The 12,279-nt window shown below is 43.0% G+C and overlaps 6 protein-coding genes across 6 annotated transcripts; 2 read left to right on the top strand and 4 right to left on the bottom strand.

Annotated features, from left to right (window-relative positions):
* Positions 1-385: 385 nt before the first annotated feature.
* On the bottom strand, positions 386-2,026 carry EAF02_005758 (uncharacterized protein; the record flags this gene model as incomplete). Its single annotated transcript, XM_038901806.1, has 1 exon — positions 386-2,026. The coding sequence occupies one exon, from the start codon at positions 2,024-2,026 to the stop codon at positions 386-388; it is 1,641 nt and encodes a 546-aa protein (XP_038758023.1).
* A 372-nt stretch (positions 2,027-2,398) lies between these two features.
* EAF02_005757 (uncharacterized protein) lies at positions 2,399-3,700 on the bottom strand (the record flags this gene model as incomplete). Its single annotated transcript, XM_038901805.1, has 1 exon — positions 2,399-3,700. One exon carries the CDS (start codon positions 3,698-3,700, stop codon positions 2,399-2,401), a length of 1,302 nt encoding a protein of 433 aa, XP_038758022.1.
* An 898-nt stretch (positions 3,701-4,598) lies between these two features.
* Positions 4,599-5,837, bottom strand: EAF02_005756 (uncharacterized protein; the record flags this gene model as incomplete). Its single annotated transcript, XM_038901804.1, has 1 exon — positions 4,599-5,837. The coding sequence occupies one exon, from the start codon at positions 5,835-5,837 to the stop codon at positions 4,599-4,601; it is 1,239 nt and encodes a 412-aa protein (XP_038758021.1).
* Positions 5,838-6,631: 794 nt separating this feature from the next.
* On the top strand, positions 6,632-7,702 carry EAF02_005755 (uncharacterized protein; the record flags this gene model as incomplete). Its single annotated transcript, XM_038901803.1, has 1 exon — positions 6,632-7,702. The coding sequence occupies one exon, from the start codon at positions 6,632-6,634 to the stop codon at positions 7,700-7,702; it is 1,071 nt and encodes a 356-aa protein (XP_038758020.1).
* Positions 7,703-8,287: 585 nt separating this feature from the next.
* On the top strand, positions 8,288-10,354 carry EAF02_005754 (uncharacterized protein). Its single transcript, XM_038901802.1, has 4 exons — positions 8,288-8,729; positions 8,790-8,957; positions 9,008-10,054; positions 10,106-10,354. Exons 1-4 carry the CDS (start codon positions 8,505-8,507, stop codon positions 10,157-10,159), a joined length of 1,494 nt encoding a protein of 497 aa, XP_038758019.1. The 5' UTR covers positions 8,288-8,504; the 3' UTR covers positions 10,160-10,354.
* A 43-nt stretch (positions 10,355-10,397) lies between these two features.
* Positions 10,398-11,288, bottom strand: EAF02_005753 (uncharacterized protein; the record flags this gene model as incomplete). The annotated part of the gene is made up of 1 exon (XM_038901801.1): positions 10,398-11,288. The coding sequence occupies one exon, from the start codon at positions 11,286-11,288 to the stop codon at positions 10,398-10,400; it is 891 nt and encodes a 296-aa protein (XP_038758018.1).
* Between the last annotated feature and the right edge of the window lie 991 nt (positions 11,289-12,279).

The raw sequence follows: 12,279 nt of genomic DNA, 5'->3' as shown, positions 1-12,279 counted from the left end.
AATCACACATCTTCTTGTAAGAATGGCTCGTTTGTCAAGGTTCAATCGAATGAGGTCGTGGAAGATGCTACGCGGGAAAGTTGGGATCACAAACAAAGACAGCTTGAGCGGAATGATTTTTTGCCAGGTGATATTGAGTATCGGGCTCAAGAAACGGGAGATTCATGTATGAATTCAACTTGTGTGAGTATTCTGCCCGACTTTCGAGAAGATGGATAGGAATGGATTGTTCTTGATGTTCTGATGTGCTATATACTATTGATGATTGGATCATTTTTTGTACTGCAGTCACTTGGCTTCTTTTGTGATCCCAAAAATCTTTGTCTCTATGTAACTTGCCCTTTTTGTTTGCAATACAATCAAAGAGTTTAATCTAGTACTACCCTCAAGCGTTTGAACCTTGGGATGTCCATGGCATATTAGGCATCGAGAACTGTGCTTCAATATCCTCTAGTCCCGGTATGTCAGCAAGAAGTGATTCCAACCACGAATCACCACACCCAATATCCTGCAGAGTTTGACTACTACTTCGATCCATTGTAGGATCAGCAGGTGGTAGTGGATCAGCCTTCATGACTTCACTGAGCATCTTCGCATCATCCTCTTTCCTTCTTTGAGAGAGCAAAACCAGTAATCGAGCAGTTTTATATGCTTCTCTCATGACACTCGTATCATATGCGGTTGATACTTCCCCAAGAGTCTTTATTGCGTCTCCGAGTCTCGATAATGAACTTCGGTTGTCGATAGCGAGGATTGTGCAGATTATTTGGAAGGGTACGTTAGCCATATGATGCCATGGACAATTTGTTCGGACCATTTCTCTAGCACAACGTAACGCTTTACTCATGAGTGTCAAAGCTCGGTCTAAGAGTTCCGGAGAGACAGTGAGATTCAAAGCGCGAAGACGTCGGTAGATGCAAAGCATCAGATTACATTGAGCCATTACTGATGGTGGCTGTATGTGACTGCTGTCCAAGACTTGCACAAACGCAGACTCGAGATTCGATGCATTTTGCTGATTAATTGGATCCAAAGCTTCGGACATGGGCAATAAGTCAAGAAGCTCTTTCGTCGAATCTTGGTGATTCAGATATGGGAGGACCGAGGGCACCCCTCCTTGGAGCACTACCCTAGACCGTCCAAGATCAAAGGAGATCCACGTATTTAGATGTTGTGCTACACCTAATAGTCTCCATCGTAACTCTGAATTGCTGTCTACTACTGGTTGTATTGAAGGATCATTTGTCGTAGTCGGGATATGAAGACCTGCTGCTTCAATCATGTGCATCAACGTACAGCTAGACATCCATGCGACATGAGGTGATGCTGTCATACGCAAATAGACAACCCTAAGAAGTTGTCCTGTGATCGTTTCTGTTGTTGGTGTTTCTCCGGAATATTCGTCTAGAATCGATCGCGCGGATTCAACAAGCTGCAGTTCTAAGAAAGGTGCAACCCGATTAGAAAACAAACTTCCAAGCGCGGTCACCCCAAACAAGATTGCATCAAATGGCTTTCTCTCGTTCTTGACAAGTTGTCGAACTTTCCATCTTTGAAAGAATTTTCCCCGATCAATGAAATTGTAACAGATGTCCACCTTTTCAAAGTAGAAGGCAGACAATTCATCCACGATGCCCGTGCTCGATATATCTTCCGTTGATAATGTTGAAACCCGCTTAGATCTGGTATTACTATACCTTTCTCCAATATTCCACGAAAATAAATTCAATCTCGGTGCATTTTGAGGATCGATTTTCAGCGCTAATTGCCTGGCAAAGGTTGCACCGGAATTCGCTTCTATTGATGGAGGAGGTAAGGATTCTGCTTTTGTGGGAGCTGATAATGATGATTGCTCATGGTTGTGTCTAGCTCTTTTGCTATGTCCGGAATAGTTCTTGTATTGACACTCGTATTCGAATCGAACACAAGAATCACATGGCTGACCGCCGTCGCATCTTCTTTTGCGGTCACGACAAGGTTCGCAGGCTATTCGAGAGCGTTTACGCTTCAATGGTGACTCCATCATAGCAGCGAGAAAATTTTCTTAACAAAGAGAACAATAGCTGAGATAACATAACAAAATTTTTCCTTACCTTCTTGAGCGATCACATTTCATCGGGCCCATTTCATGCTCTGACATGGCAGAGCTATGGTGGAGTCGATTTGCTGCGTGTGCATTACGTAATTTTGAAGCAGCCAATGGTTAATCCTCGGCTTTCACCGACGCCTCCTACGCTACTTCTTCGAAAAATCTCACAAATGAGCAACTATTCAGGTCAATCAATCTTCTAGATGATCTTATGATATCTGTTCCTTGCCCCATAGAAGCCTATCTATTATTCTGGAACTAGTCTCAATAATCTATCATGCTTTATTCCATTCATTTACCGTAGGAGACCTAGACCTTAACCCAATTCCATCCAGACTTCGATACTCTAGACGCTACAAGACACAATCCACTAAGCGCAATCGACGTTCCCGCAAAGATCTGCGCATAGAGATAACTTCCTCCTCCAAGCTGAATCAGCGCACCAGAAATCGGCGGACCAGTCAGACACGCAAAGCTAACAACACTCAAAATCATACCCAGCCTCACCCCCGTTTTCTTAGGATCCGTCGTCAAGATTGTAGCAGTGGCCGGAAGAAGCGCCTGTAGAGCAGCTGCAATAAATCCGTATATAATAGCAAATGGATACATTCCACTTATTGAATCAACAGCCGCCCAGCAATAAACCAAAACGCATGCTGCGAAAGCGAATGGGATGAGGATGTTGAAGGGTCCAGTGATCCGATCTCCGAGGAGGTTTGGGATAATGCGTCCGATGATTCCAATCCCATTCAAAATCATCAGAAGATTAACGGAAGTTTCAGTCGTAGCGCCCAAGCGGTCGCGAGCGAATGTTCCCAGGTAGAAGAAAGCGAAATATAGTCCCCAGTAATTGAAGAACATCCCCATGGTAAAGAAGGTATATGCCGGTTCTTTGAATGCCGCCCATTCTACCAAAGCACCTGCTTTATAAGGAGGCAATCTTGGCCTAAAGAGGAAAATGGAAGGAATATGGGCTGCCAACATAATAAACCCTACGATCCTCAACGTCCACCCGAACCCAACTTTTCCAATCAGTACATGCACAGCAGCCGGATACACCAAACCTCCACTTGCTCCCCCCGCCGCTGCAAGGCCTACTGCTAACGCTCTGTTCCTCTTGAAATACGTGGACAAAACAGACAGAGCAGGACAGAACGACAAACCATTCCCTAAACCAACACAGACCGCATGAGCAAGAAATACCTGCCAATAGGTCTTGCACAAAGATGTCATAAAGACACCCAGTATTTGCATGAAGACACCGATTCTGAAGATGAGATGGAAATGACCAGCGTCCGATGCTCGACCCCCTATCACTCCGACGAATAACAGGAGAAATACTTGAACGCTACCGATCCAAGCGATGGATGAAGAAGTTTGAGCTAAGCTGACGGTATAGTATTGTTGGAAAATCCCATAACTGTTTGCGAAACCCCAACTATTGAAGAAGACGAGATGTGTGAGGAACACATGGAGCCAGGCTGTGAATCCCCCATCCGGAGGGGACCCGGGATTTGTTGAATTGGGGGTTGGAGCTTGAGACTGGGATTCATTATCGGTACTGGTGCTTGAGAATTGAGCATCCTGCGTTTGTTTTTCGGGCTCATTCATAGTTATATCATCAGATGTATAGCTGTGGATGGCAAAGAAAAGGCTCATCAACAATGATATATCAAAATATATGTTTCCGCACCAAGGCCAGTCCAGGAAAAATCTTTATATACTCTAGCGATTGACTTAAATTTCATTTTTTTTAATAAAAATTTGAAACCCCATTAGCAAACAAACCAACAGTTCCGGATTATTACCAATTAACTCCCACAAAAAGTGCGTACGTCTTTGGCTCGGGTGATGCGCGTCCGGTTATTGCGGGGAGTTAGGGGAGCGGGACAAAAACAATTGCGCTGGAGGAATCATTCTCGTAGGTGTGGAAGAGGTGTAGAATCGTTAATGCTATAGGTCTGGATTATATATTGGTTCATCTGCCGTCTAGATTTATTCCTAATACATACCCCCAGGTAGAATCTCAATCAAACGGAGTATATAAAACAATTCCCACTGATAGTATACCCACCCCACTTGTCTTAAACTCTTTTACAATCATATATCTATTACAAGACTGTATTATCTACCCAAGTGAGACTTTCCACATGTTATTGTAGTAGATCCTTAAACTTCATTAGCTTGTTTGAATGCAGATCGACTACACGGAAACTTATTGCTTCAATGTGAGAACTTGCCGTGTCTTAGATAATGACTCAAAAAATTTACCTCCACAAAGTCTTGGGACTGTGAAGCTGTTAAACCATTCGTATCGTAGATCGCAATCATTACAAACGGAAGACTCCGATATTTTCTGAAATATAGATATGAGCTAGAAAAATACTGCGATAATTGTTCACAAGAATATATTTGTTGGTATTATAAATATTAGTGGAATTCAAACTTCTAGAGATCTTCTATATACACTTTCCATTCTCCATACATCATCTATTACGACTATGACCCCTCAATGAGCTTCTCCCGTCCCGAATACCTCCAACTTAATCCTATCTTCGCGCACTCCAAATGTTTGCAAAGTCTTACTCATATCATTCATGAATCCCCCCGGACCACAAATGAAATATACCGTCAAGGAATCATCCAAATGCAACGCTTCATCCTTAACTTTCGAAAAGTCCATTCGTCCCGCTAGATCCTTAACCGGATGTCCATAATCATCGGCTGGTAGATTTTTGACGAAAACCCAGGATTTGATATTCGACTGCGATGAAGCGATCTCTTGGACGTGGGCATGGAATGCATCAACTTCTTTGCTGCGCGCTGCGTGGATATATGATATTGGCCGCGTGCTTCTTCTTTCAACCAATGTGTTGAGTATGGATACCATGGGTGTGAGGCCAACTCCGGCGGAAATTAACACTACGGGAGAATCGACATTCTGTTGTAGATCGAGGAAGAATTCTCCCTGGGGAGGAGATACCTGGACGATATCACCCTCGTTCTTTAAATCGTGGAGAGTATTCGAAATCACACCTGCTTCAACTGGTGTATTGACTTCTGGTAGGACAACAGCATCCTCTCGTTTCACACTGATACGGTAGTATTTCTCATTTGGACGATCACTTAATGAGTATTGTCTGGATTGCAAATATCCGAAGCCTGGTACATGGACCTGGACTGAAATGTACTGGCCCGGTTTGAAAAGAGGGAGAGGTTTTCCGTCCACGGGTTCTAGGTAGAAAGAGGTGATAATTCTGGATTCTTTAACTTTCTTGGCGATCTTGAAGTCTCTCCAATCTTTCCATTCCCCAGCTTCTACATATAATTGCGCTTCTCTATCAATCATAATCTGAGCCAATTGGTTGTAGGCAGCCGTCCACGCGTCTAGGATTTCTGGCGTCAATGCTGCGCCGAGTACTTGGCCCATGGCCTCCAGTAGGTATTTTCCAACGATGGGATAGTGTTCCGTTCGGATGAATAATGAGGCATGTTTTTGACATATTCTTTCCACGGCATCTGAGAGTACAGCAAGGTTATCGATATTGGCCGCATAAGCAGCTAGAGCACCTGACAGAGCACGTGGTTGAGCTCCATTCTTTTGGTTTGTTTGGTTGAAGATGTTATTGAGTGCGGGATTTGCATCGAGAACGTTTTTGTAAAAGGCGGTAGTAATGGTAGTTCCATACTCTTGGACTACAGGCACTGTGGCCTTTATGATGTCGATTTGCTGAGGTGTGAGTGACATGGTAGGATTTCAATTATCTAGTAGATTGTGATATTGTTTTCCAGTATCGATGATTCTAGACATCCAAACATTCTGGACATACTGGCTCCAGGATCCTTATGTATGAATTCCACCTCGAGCACCAAGATTACAAACTGCTGTAAGTAAAACCTTCCCCTTTCGTGCCCATGAAAATATTCTGACCTGATTTCATCGTATTACATTTGCAATCATACATATACCTCGATTGCAATTGGTTTATCACGATAAACAGTGGTATGTTTTTGGGAGCCGAGTGAGGGATACCGCTGACATGGAAAGATTGTATCCTGATTATTTATGTACAATATCCACCAGGGGTTGAAGCATCTCCGGGGAGATGTCCACCTCATCTTTCCGAGACGTTATCAATGTTTACCAATGAATGCAACGGGGCACCGGGTGACTTTGGAAAAATGGGTTGAAGATTTGAATGCTAAACTGCGGATATCACGGTCCGTGACATCCCCGCGATATCACCGCGTCCGATCACCGGTGGATCTTTTTGTCAGATTAATAAGCATTGATGAGTTCCACCATTCCATGCTTCTCAGATTCATTGAAGCATCACCAGGAGGATTTGACTGAGTCCCAAAGACTGAACTCTTTTCCTCTTAAAATCATAGCAAAGCATACTGGGAATTGTGATTCTATTGTCAATTATTAGCTTTCGAAATTTCAACCTTGCTTCAGACACAAATCATCCATAATGCTATCGAAAGGCAGAGTCTAAAACAACAACAACAACCTACGCGACATATATCTAAACAATCGAAATGTCGTCAATTTCTTTACAGACAGCCAGGCGACGTAAGCTAGAGGCTTTTCCATGGATCAAGTACCCATTGATTGTATCAGCGCCAATGTTGGGTGCTACCACGCCTGCTCTCGCGACAAATGTGAGTCTGGCGGGTGGTATAGGATTTCTTGCAGGGGGTAACGATGGGGCGGATCTTCATCAAAAGCTTACCACAACGAGGTCATTGTTTGAAGCTGCGAGTCAAAAACCGTCGCAACTTGAGACATTTGATCGTCTTCCTATTGGGATTGGCTTCCTGAATTGGGACTGTAAAATCAATGTCGCTGTTGAAGCTACAAAAAATCACAAACCTTCAGCAGTTTGGCTTTACGCACCGAAAAGAACAGAAGACTTGAAAGAATGGGCCCAGGAGCTTAGAGCTGTTAGTGAGGGGAAAGTTTCAATTTGGGTACAAGTCGGGAGTGTCAAGGAAGCCTTGGATGTCGTGGATATAGCGAGACCTGATGTCCTCGTCATTCAAGGTTCCGATGCTGGTGGCCATGGTCTAGCTCGATCAGCCAGTATTATCTCATTGCTTCCAGAAGTTGCAGATGCACTTGAAGATAGAAAATTGGAAATAAATTCCATACCACTACTTGCAGCTGGCGGAATTATGGATGGACGAGGTGTTGCTGCTGCAATGTGTTTGGGAGCGACAGGGGCCGTGATGGGTACCAGATTTTTAGCGGCTGAAGAAGCAGGTATTCCTCAAGGCTGGCAAAGGGAGCTTGTCAAAGCAGTGGATGGTGGTGTTAGTACCGGAAGGTCTACTTTATGCGACCGATTGAAGACAATAGTGGGATGGCCAACAAAATATGATGGTCGCGCCTTACTCAATAAGGGCCATGAAGACGAGAAAGCTGGAATGACAGACGAAGAAAACGTTCGCTTATATAAGGAAGAGTTAAGAGATGGTGATAAGGCTTGGGGCTCACATGGCAGGATGGTTGCATATTCTGGTGCTGGGGTTGGGCTGATTAAAAGCGTAATGCCAGCCGAGAAGATCATTGAAGAAACAAGAAAGGGTGTTTCCGATGTCTCTCAGTAGCTACACTTGCAATCGAACAAACCAAAAGGCCTTTCCAAGTAAGGCCTTTTCTTTTGCATCAACACTTCACAGTGAGCAGGAAGCTTGAGGAGACTTTTTACCTCCTGATACGTAACGATGTATTTGATTTTCATTGCTTTTTCGATTTTCATAATTTCCATAGCGCAAATGACGCATATAAGTAGGATGAACATTAACTCTCAATCATTGGAATATTATCTGAAACATATTGAATACAATTTCAATTGAACTAATGGCTACCCATGTGACATCCGCAACATTCAGCTCGCTTCGGACCGATTTCTTCTTGACGCTGATATTCAAGCAAGGGTTACATACGATCAAGAAGAAACTGTAGAAAGATCAATTCGGAAGGATAATTTATGATGTGCAGGTCTGTTGGTTTTCCGCAGACCACACTTTGCTTGAAGTGGGTCGTCCGCAGAAGGATCGTCAACCATGTTTCTGTAACCTTCCCATTTGGGGTAAATGTAGGATGCAACCTTCTGAAAGGATTTACTCGTACCTTTAATCATAAACCTACCTACAAAGGGTCACTAGATTGGCTGTTCATGGCCACCCTTTATGTTGTGCCTTCCTTCCTGTGACATCTTCTGTGCAGTTTAATTTCATGCTTGACATTTGAACCGGACACATTTGTTCCGAGTACTTCTTCGCGATAGTTCTCATTGTACTGTTAATAGGGTGACATCGCAAATGATTTAGTGAAATTTTAATAAATCTTTCTTTTCACGAGAATTTTCAATCTTTTCAATTTTCGCGGTAGAAGAAAAGTCGGAAAATGGGGGTTTCTAAAATGTTGTTAGGCGCCTTGCTAGGCTTTGCTTCTTTGAACGGCGTTCAATCAGCGACGCCTGATGAATGGAGAACTCGTTCAATATATCAAGTATTTACAGATCGATTCGCTAGAATAGATGTTACAAATACTACGGATTGCCCTTCTCAAACTAGAGGATATTGTGGTGGGACATGGCAAGGCATAATCAACAAGCTTGATTATATCCAGGTATGAGAAGAATGGTGCAGTCATACGCTAGTAAAGTCCTAGGTACTAATACTCTACTAGGATATGGGATTCACAGCAATTTGGATATCACCAGTTGTTGAACAGGTCGCGGATCCAGGTCGAGGTTTTCACGGGTATTCCGCTCAGAATTTATATGGTTTAAACAGTCACTTTGGAGACGCATCGGATTTGAAAGCATTGGCTAACGCACTTCATGATCGAGGAATGGTAAGATTGAATACAAAATGAGTACAGATAAAGATAGCTGATTATAGCAGTACTTGATGGTTGATGTCGTGGCGAACCATATGGGATCTGATGATACTGCGCATAACGTCGATTTCAACATCATGAACCCATTCAACGACGGCAAATATTTTCATGATGTCTGTTTCATTAATGATTATAACAATCAGACGAATGTCGAACTATGCGAACTTGGAACAGAGAAGTATCCATTACCAGATCTAAACACTACTCGACAAGATGTTCGAGATCTCTTTACTACTTGGATCGAGTCACTAGTAGCCAATTATTCAATTGACGGATTGAGGGTGGACACTGTTAGACATGTGGAAAAAGATTTTTGGCCTTTATTCAATGAAGCAGCCGGGGTCTATTGTGTCGGCGAAGTGGCAGATGGGGATGTAGATTATCTATGTCCGTACCAAGATTACATAGATGGACTCCTTTCCTACGCGTCGTATTATCAACTCACAAAATTCTTTTCCAACACCTCTGCAACGTCAGAGAACTTGATAGGACAACTGCAATCCCAAAATTATCGATGTAAAGACACAACACTTCTCGGATCCTTCACTGAGAACCACGATCAACCCCGCTTCGGAAATTATACCAGTGATCTTACATTGGCTAGAAACATCATCACATACACGATGTTAGCCGATGGTATCCCAATTATCTATCAAGGTCAAGAACAACATTTTCATGGCGCAACTGATCCTTATGATCGTGAACCAATATGGCCCACAGGTTACGATACTAGTTCCCCACTTTATGTCCTTGTCAAGCAATTGAATGCTATACGTTCTTTGGCAATAGCACGCTCGGATACATATGCGACTGATCAAACCCAAATCGCTTACTCAGATCCGCATAATACTGCGTTTCGGAAGGGGAATGGGAAATGTATGACCCTAATGGTACTGAACAATATCGGTGAGAGTGCAGAGTATTACACGGTTGAGATGAAGAATGTGGGATTTGAAGCTGGACTGGTAGTGACGGATGTGTTGAGTTGTAGGAATGTAATGGTGGATGAGTATGGTGGGATGAACGTGCCGTTTGTCAGTGGGTTGCCAAGTGTAAGTCCAATCCTCTCCATGAACACATGTAGAAACTAATCGCATGTATAGGTTTATTATCCTTTCTACTTACTTGCTGGAACAGGCTGGTGTGGTCAGTATTGAGATGGTATACTTCCTATCTGATTGATCTGAGTAGAGGAGACGTTTTCCTGTATATACTTATATCCACAAAATTACCTCGCGGATTCATTGTTCATAGCTTAGAAGAAATTTTCGTATATAATGAAGCTATTGGTGAGGTCTAATCCCTTTCAAGAGTCCTCCCTCTTTTTGATAGCATAAAAACGATCTAAAGGTACATATAAAAGTGCTCAGCGCACAAAAAATTGGCAAAATCGCTCTATCCCTCGTAGTCCATGTCGCTCGAACCGAGACTATCCTCTTCACTCCCACTAAGCTCTCCAGCACCCATTTCACCACCACCGCCACCGGTATCGGCACCAATTGGACCAAAATCGCTCAAAGAAGCACCGCTAGCTTGCTCCCTCTCCCAAATGGGTCGTAATCTCTCCACTTCTCTTCTAGTCTCCTCACAAAACTCATTCATCACCTCAGGTCGATCCGGAATCTCAATCTGCCGCAAGATTCGCTGATTCTCCATCGCTACCAGGTTGTTCTCGTCATGGTAGCCAATAACGGCCAAATTAGCCATTGGATTGGCGATAGGGGGGCCATTTAGACCATGGCTGGTATTCAGAAGGCTGTTTTGAAGGCCTGGGAGGCCACCAGCAAGGTAGCCGACAGGAGGAGGGGGAGCAAAGCGAGAATCATGTGGAGGAGGATGGTGGGGGCGTAAAGCTGGAGCTAGATGGCTAGCTGGTTGTTGGTAGGTGATTTGAGGAGGGAGGATAAGAGGAGGATATACCAGAGCACGTGCTGGAGGAAGATGTGGAGGGAATCCACGTGGTCCATCGATATCGTATGGATTTATATAATGCGCGGGGTTATCCATAGGGATGTAGCGGCCGGCAGAAGGAGCAATGTAGCCTAGCCATTGCATGCCAGGCTCGGCTGGATAGGGAACGGCTGGATGGTCATCGGGGAGATGGTGGGGACCAAAACTGGGGTGGAGGATGGGATGGTTGACCCAGGCGTTAGATTGGGTGAGGGTTGCGAATTGGGGGACTGGGAGACCGAGGTAGTAGAGGGGATAAGGTGGAAGAGGTGCAGCTTGGATGTTTATATGGCCTGGGAGTTGGTAGAATGCTGGTTGGCGGTGGTTATTGTTCATTTTGGCGGTGGGATGGTGTGAAAGGTAGTTGGTGGGTGGTTTTACTGCTTTAAATGGGTTATTTGTGCGATAAAAACGCTTGATTTTAATAATCAACCTTGTGAGACTAGATTTGAAAGTGAAATTATCATAAATAACTCTTATTTAGACTATGAACTCTACTATATCACGCGTCAATACTACAGATTAGGCCAAGACCATATCGAATTTGTTGCATAATAAACTCCATGTATTACGAAAATGCTATCAAAGCTCTCGAAATACGATAATTGTAGAAATACAATAGCAGTCGTTGAAATCCAGAGCTTAACAGCCTCAGTTCAGTCATTCTTGAGATCCCAGACACAGACTTGACCATTATAACCATTCTGACACTCCAAAACAATACATATACCATCAATCAACAGTAAAAACAACTATTAGCATAAGACAATGAGTAGATAAATCAAAGGAAGTTGTTTAGCTTTGATAGTTAAGGTTTGTTCATCATTTCTCGGCTCCCTTACTCTAAGCGACAGCTAAAGTTGATGGAGTGTCTAGATTTCGAGTGTCATTACATCATTAGTTCACAAAATGGAAAATATCTGATAATTGGAGTTTACTCGAATGATACTTTGTTTTGAGTGTTTGAATTGATTTGGTAGATTGAACTTATTTCATTAGGAAAATCCGTCATGTATGTTCAATTGCTTTGAGATATCTAGTGCATTTATCAAAATAGAGCTTATCGTTAGATTAATACTCCCGATTGTTCAAATCAATTCTTGTCATCGAAGTATCTTCATTATTCAAACTCGTCAAATATGTTTAACTCTCCTAAGATATCTAGGACACTTGATGTTGTAAGACTAGGTGATATGTTGAGATAGTCTCAATTGCTCAAGTCGATTCTAGTTGTTGACATTTTCTCATTTCTCAGCCCGTTATACTTACTTAATTATCTTAATTTATGTAATGCACTTGATGATATAAAACTAAATAATACATTAAG

The sequence above is a fragment of the Botrytis sinoallii genome (assembly GCF_014898435.1).
Source record: "Botrytis sinoallii strain Bc 23 chromosome Unknown BSIN_009, whole genome shotgun sequence".
Classification (NCBI taxonomy): Eukaryota; Fungi; Ascomycota; class Leotiomycetes; order Helotiales; family Sclerotiniaceae; genus Botrytis; species Botrytis sinoallii.
Note: the sequence above shows the minus strand (reverse complement) of the source record. Positions and strands in the feature narration are given on the sequence as shown.

Excerpts from the sequence above, each read along its gene's own strand:
- EAF02_005754 (XM_038901802.1), top strand. The coding sequence starts at position 8,505 with ATGGGGGTTTCTAAAATGTTGTTAGGCGCCTTGCTAGGCTTTGCTTCT. Across the intron at positions 8,730-8,789 it reads ACAAGCTTGATTATATCCAG|GATATGGGATTCACAGCAAT; the intron begins GTATGAGAAGAA and ends ATACTCTACTAG. Across the intron at positions 8,958-9,007 it reads CACTTCATGATCGAGGAATG|TACTTGATGGTTGATGTCGT; the intron begins GTAAGATTGAAT and ends TGATTATAGCAG.